The sequence below is a fragment of the Arachis ipaensis genome, chromosome B08, assembly GCF_000816755.2.
Source record: "Arachis ipaensis cultivar K30076 chromosome B08, Araip1.1, whole genome shotgun sequence".
Lineage (NCBI taxonomy): Eukaryota > Viridiplantae > Streptophyta > Magnoliopsida > Fabales > Fabaceae > Arachis > Arachis ipaensis.
The window spans coordinates 120,985,085-120,991,666 of NC_029792.2; the positions used below are offsets into that span (position 1 = coordinate 120,985,085).

The 6,582-nt window shown below is 33.6% G+C and overlaps 2 protein-coding genes across 2 annotated transcripts in view; both read left to right on the top strand.

The window, feature by feature from the left end:
* The window catches only part of LOC107611485 (tobamovirus multiplication protein 2A-like), a 6,591-nt gene extending 5,157 nt beyond the window's left edge, over nucleotides 1-1,434 (top strand). Inside the window, exons 5-6 of the mRNA XM_016313404.1 lie at nucleotides 589-693; nucleotides 1,249-1,434. Coding sequence (XP_016168890.1) covers nucleotides 589-693; nucleotides 1,249-1,434 — 291 coding nt within the window. The remainder of the gene's footprint in view (nucleotides 1-588; nucleotides 694-1,248) is intronic.
* Nucleotides 1,867-4,518, top strand: LOC107611484 (G-type lectin S-receptor-like serine/threonine-protein kinase LECRK2). Its single transcript, XM_016313403.2, has one exon. It carries the CDS (start codon nucleotides 1,974-1,976, stop codon nucleotides 4,458-4,460), a length of 2,487 nt encoding a protein of 828 aa, XP_016168889.1. The 5' UTR covers nucleotides 1,867-1,973; the 3' UTR covers nucleotides 4,461-4,518.

A 6,582-nucleotide genomic window follows, 5' to 3' on the forward strand; every position in this document is an offset into this window, starting at 1 on the left:
AAGAGAATATTTTTCTCAAAATACATACAATAAAAAATCTAATTAGATTTTTAATTATGAATACCTTTAATTTGTAAAAAAAATATTTATTTAACTTTAACTTTTTTACACTAGGAATGACTTAATATAAACCTAAAAACAGTGTACAAATCCAATTAGAAGAAAAAAAAATATAAAAATCTAATTGCAAATTTAGTAAGACTATAGAAAACAACCGAATAATTAACCCTTAACATATCTACTTTCATCTTTGTTTTCAAAATTGCATAAATAATACAATTTCCACAATGCTAAATAAATGGAGAAATTAACCCAAAAACTTGGTGTATTATGTGTTATGCTATAATGATGTAAATTTAATTTTAATGAAAAATTTTTTTTCTTTTCATAATAATTATTGGAGTAAAAAAAATTAATGCATCCAAAGTCTATATAGCTTTGGCCTTTGGATGTGCTAGCATTTTTTCGATCACTACTCTAACAATTGTTTTGTAACTTATATTCTTATTACTAGATAATCTCATATATATCTTATGAGAATGTGTTTCCCTAATGTTCTAATAAATAATAATAGAAAAATCGGTGCAGGTTATACCGAAAGATACAAGTGGTAGATTTATCTCAGTTTATGGCTTCATGAATGTCCATTGGAGTGTCCTCAGATGGATTGGTCTTGGTGTTTTTGTATTACAGGTATATATATTTATAGAGCCATATATGGTGGTAGAAATTAAATTTGAAATGCATTGAACAACATACAGTTTAATTAGATACATAGTCAAAACTAACATTATTTTTTACAAATATATATGATGAAGAATATGTTAAAAAAAGAAAATTTGTATACTAACTTTTTTTTTTATATCTCCATTATATTATATTATATATAAAATAAGTAATTTAATTTTGATTCAAGTTCTACTATGTATCAAATTATGTATCACAACGTGAGTAAAAATAACTATTTTTTTCGTTGAATCTGTGAATGGTCATTCAAACATAATTGAACAACAATGTAAAATATTTTATATTATCAATGTATCAAATTAAACTCTAAAATAAATATAATAGATTAGAATTTTACGTCACCTATGTACCTACTACCTAAGGATGATGGTCTAAATAACTTGAATAAATTTTAGACAACCTTGAGCAGTTGAGCTAATTTTATGAGTTGTATATATTTAACTTAATTAGTATTCAATTCTAATATAACTGTTCTTGGAATTATATATTTGTTATTTTCAGGTGATCGCTATGCTTCTAGCATTATACTTGAGATCAGTGTTCAAGAAAGATCATGATAATAATGATGATAATGAACGCATTGTGCATCTTTCTCGTGTTAGACCATCCAATAATAATTACAGGATTCATGAAATTCCAATAGTACCAAAGCCAAATATCCAACAAGCTATAAGGCCACATAATTAGTTTTTTTTTTTTTCATTGCTTAATAATTTCAATGCTTTATATTATTAGTAATATTTTTTGGCAGGAAAAAGAAGGGAAAAAAACATGCAACGATTTCATTATTGTTAGACTTTTTTGAGTTGGTATGTCACTGACTCCATATAAGAATTTTTATTCACAATATTTTTTTGAATAAACAAAAATAAAATGGTATGATCAATGCTGTTTCCTGCTGGCTTTCGGATGCTTTCTTCTTGTAAAATAATGTTGATTGATTATTTTATTTAAAAATATAAAATATATTAAATATAATTTCATACTATTAAAAATATTAATAATAATTAATTAATAATTACAAATCATAAAATTTAGTGTTTGCTAACACTTCTTCGGATTATATATCAGCATCAGAGACCTAGTTAGTCAACTATGTAAATAAAAGTATAAGTGCGTGAGACCTAGTCATCTACATACGTAAATAAAAGCATAACTTTCTCCTCCATAAAAATGAAAGATTTCAATGAACAAATAATAGTAAGAAAGGAAAAAAACCGAAAGCCATGGCCAAAACACGTTCCAATTCCCTGCTTCAAACTCTACTTGTCTTCTTCGTAATCACTCCTATAATCACTGCTATTCCAGATTGTAAAAATTCAAGTAATGCCCTCTCTCCTCTATCCACACAATCTTCATCTCCATGGACTTCACCATCCAAAGATTTTGCATTCGGTTTTCAATCTGTTCAATTCAAGGATCCACGCTATGTCCCTCTGCTCTCCATCTACTTCACCAAATCACCCAACAAGACCATTGTTTGGTACGCGAAACCCAACCGGGAAATCCCGGTTAGGTCCTCCATCAATATCACAAACAATGGTCTCGTCATATATAACCCCAAAGGAAGTGAAATTTGGTCCCGTCCAGAAAAGAAGGACAAAATGGTAACTTGTGCTTCTATGCTAGATACTGGAAACTTTGTTCTTAAAGACAAAGACGGTAATATAGTTTGGGAGAGTTTTGAAGAACCAAGCGACACGCTTCTCCCCGGTCAGAATTTTTCCAAGTCTCAGCCATTCAATTTGCAAGCTCGTCAATCGGAAACAAATTTCTCAACTAACAATAACTTCAATCTCAGCTGGCAAGGCGATGGCAATTTGGTACTTTACTATTCTCAAAATCACAAAGAAGATGAACAGGCGCAGATTCATGCATACTGGGCAGCCGGAACTGACGGTCGCGGATCGCGTTTATTCTTCGACGAGTTCGGACGGATTTACGTTAAGGATGATAATGACACTGAGCTGTTCCAAGTAACAAACGGGAACCCAGGTTCAACTCAATATTTTTACATGGCGAGATTTGAATCTGATGGAGTCTTCAGGCTGTACAATTACCAGAAGACTAAAACGGTTACAAACGAGGAGGATAACTGTTCTTCTGGATGGAGAGTGTTGGAACAAGAACCCGATGATATATGTGTTCATAGCATAGCTCAGAATGAAAATTTTATCTGTGGGCCTAACAGTTATTGTGTTTCCATAAATGGAAAGCCTCAATGCACGTGTCCGGATAATTATTCCTATTTTGTGCAGCCTAATGATCCAAACAACTTAACAAGTTGTAGGCCGGATTTTCCGCCTCCCAGCTGTCTGGTCGACGGCTGGGAGATGGATCCGGCCAAGGTGGATTTCCAAGAACGGCAGAATTTGAACTGGCCTTTCTCCGATTACGAGTTGGTGAGCGGTGATTTCGATAAGTACACGTGTCGGGAAAGGTGCGGTGGCGATTGCTTCTGTGCTGCGGCTGTATACTACGTTGATAACAACAAAGTGGCAAATTGTTGGAAGAAGAAGTACCCTTTGAGTAATGGAAGGTATAGTACGAAAGCCGAAAATGGAACAATAGTGTTCCTCAAGTTTCGCAAGGCAGGGAATGGAAACCAACATCGATCTTATTTAACACTTATTTTGTCGTTTCTTCTTGGGAGCTCGGTTTTCCTCAACATTCTGTTGGTGTTGGGAATTCTTGGAATTTACATGTTCTTGCGCAAGAGAAAGATGTTAGGGCAGCCACTAGTTGCGAGCTTGGCGCCGGAGACGGTTAGAAGCTACACATACAAAGAGCTTGAGAAGGCGACACGTGGATTCAAACAGAAATTGGGTCAAGGTGCTTTTGGAACTGTGTATAAAGGGGTATTAGAATTAGGGTCTAATACGAAAAGATATGTAGCTATTAAGAAGTTAGATAAGGTGGTTGAAGAAGGTGAAAATGAATTCAAAACAGAGGTGAGTGTGATAGGCCAAACCCACCACAGGAACTTGGTTCGGTTGCTTGGTTACTGCGACGAAGGGGAGCATCGTCTTCTTGTGTATGAGTACATGAGCAATGGTTCATTGGCGAGCTTTCTTTTTGGGATTTCTAGGCCTCATTGGAATCAAAGAGTGCAAATTGGATTGGGAATAGCTAAAGGAGTCACATATTTGCATGAAGAGTGTAACACCCAATTCATTCATTGCGATATCAAGCCTCACAACATTCTTCTGGACGACGTATTCGCGCCCAGGATATCCGATTTTGGGCTGGCAAAGCTGTTGCTGGCAGAGCAAACTCGCGCCACTAGGACGCACGCGAGAGGGACTATTGGATACTTTGCACCTGAATGGTTTACAAAAGCTTCAATCACAAGCAAAGTCGATGTTTATAGCTTTGGAGTGGTGCTGCTAGAGCTCATATGCTGCAAATCCAGTATTGTGTTTTCAATGTCAAATGATGAAGAACAAGCGCTTATAGATTGGGCATATGATTGTTACAAACATGGGAAATTGGTTCAATTTGTTGAGAATGATGAGGAGGCAAAGAATGATATTAGGAGGGTGGAAAAACATGTTATGGTAGCAATTTGGTGTGTTCAAGATGATCCTTCACTAAGGCCTTCTATGAAGAAGGTTGCTCAAATGCTTGAGGATGTTATTGCTGTACCTTTGCCACCTCGACCTTCCATGTTTTGTTCATCATCTGCAACTTCGTTAAGTAGTGTTTCTTTTTGAATTTGATTTGTATTTGTATATATAGTATAGTATATATTATGGACTGCCATTAAAATTATGCTTTGTTCATGTGATGATTTTCTATAATATGGAAAAGTACGAGGACAATGTATGTTTTATACCATGTGTATAATGTAATTAATTTGAAATTAAAACTAAATTATAGGCCACTAATTAATTTTGAGTAGTTTTCAATTTAAAATTTAAATCAAATATTAGGATTACCGTCGGTTTTGGAAACAAATAAACTACCTCCCTCTCTCACCCCTCTCTCTCAATACAGTTTGTCAGCGTTCTATGCCTTTCTCATTGAGTCTCGCCGGTACACTAACGTCACGGTTACCAGCCGCCATCGGAAATCGCGCCGACACTGTTCCGATTGGCGCCGTTGTCGCACAGGCCACCGCCAAGGGAGGAAGCGCATATTGTGTGGGTCAAACTAACAGCACCGCAGCAACCCGAACGTCCAGCGCCTCCGTCGCAGCGGTGTGTGCTTTCTTCCCGACACCGTCCTCACGTCCTCCGATGCGCCTTCACTTTCTCCCCTTCCTTCAAGTCTCTTCTCACCAATGATACCACCATACTCTTCTTCTTCTTCGGATCCAAGCATGGTTAGCTTCTTTCATGATTTGAGCCCTATGCTTCACAACCGTGCCGCTTTTGTCATGACTAGTCCTTCAAAATTATGTTTCACCACAATAATAGTTTCTTCTGTTTATTCATCTTCTTCTATTTTAATGGTCAATTTAGGATGGTCATTTTAGTAGGTATGCGGATGGTTATTTTATTTTTATGTAGATGATTATTTTGATTGGATTGAGTTTAGTTATATATAATTAAAATATGTTAGATGTTCAATTCATTATGTATGCGGATGATTATTTTTATCCTTAAATGGATGGTTATTTTTATTAAGGGTGAGTGGCATGTGACAAGTCAAGTAGCTATGGTGAAATGGAATGATTATTGATGAAAGTGGGATGGCCGCCGGTCGAAGAAAAAGAGAGTATTAAAGAATTTCAGATGGTTATTTTTTTAAATAACTAACTGGATTTTTTAAAAATTTGAAATTTGAAATTGGAGAATTTAAAATTTGATGTGAAATAATTGAATAAGAGTTTTTAAATTTATTATTTTATGGGTAATTTTTATTTTTAACTCATTGGACTAAATAAGCAGCCCATTGTACATATTGTACAAATATTCCATTAATTCTCTAGCAAAACTCCTATAATATATAGTAATGTTATAAGCTAACTAATATCTTATTATAGTCATACTAATAACTAATAGCTAATTAATTAGACGCAAACATGTTATCAGCAGAACTTTAATTTTATCATAGACAGAGAAGAACAAATAATCCAAGCAAAGAATAGACAATGTAAACTACTAATAAGTTGAGTTAGATGAACAGGAGCCATAGCCCCAATTATATCAGATAAAATTAAGGCAAATTTTATGGTGTAGAACAAGAATTCTTTCTACACTTATAGATGTCAGGTGTTGCAACTAAAGAAGGGAGAGAGTGCCATTAGAACAGAATGAGAGACAGTGTCTGTATTTATGGGACCCAATTTTAACTAGTATTTTAGTATTATAATAATCAATTCCAGCTATATTTAATGTTAATATAGCTGGTAAGACCATTAATTAGCAGAATAATTAAGCATTGATATTTAAAAAAAAATTGTAAAAAAAAATTATTTATTATCTGATATTTTGGGCCCAAACATTAGCTACCCCATCAGAGAAATTTATAAAAATAGGAAGGGGACATTTAGCAAAGCAAACTGGGTGGGAGACTACAATTATGTAGCGGCGGTCAAACACATAATAGAATAATAAAATCTATACAATTTTTTAATAAATATAATTTTTTTATATTTGTGTTTAAATTTACTTTAAACCTACACATATTTTCCATAAAATACATAATAATATAATAAAACTTACACAATATTTATAGATATTTTATTATTTTTTATATATATTTTTATACAAATGCTTGAATACTAGAACTCGATTTTTTTTGTGCATTCCTGACTAATCAAACTAATAAAAGTAAAGACAAAAGTTGCTTTTCTTTTTATTTAAATATATAAATTAACTTACTTATTAA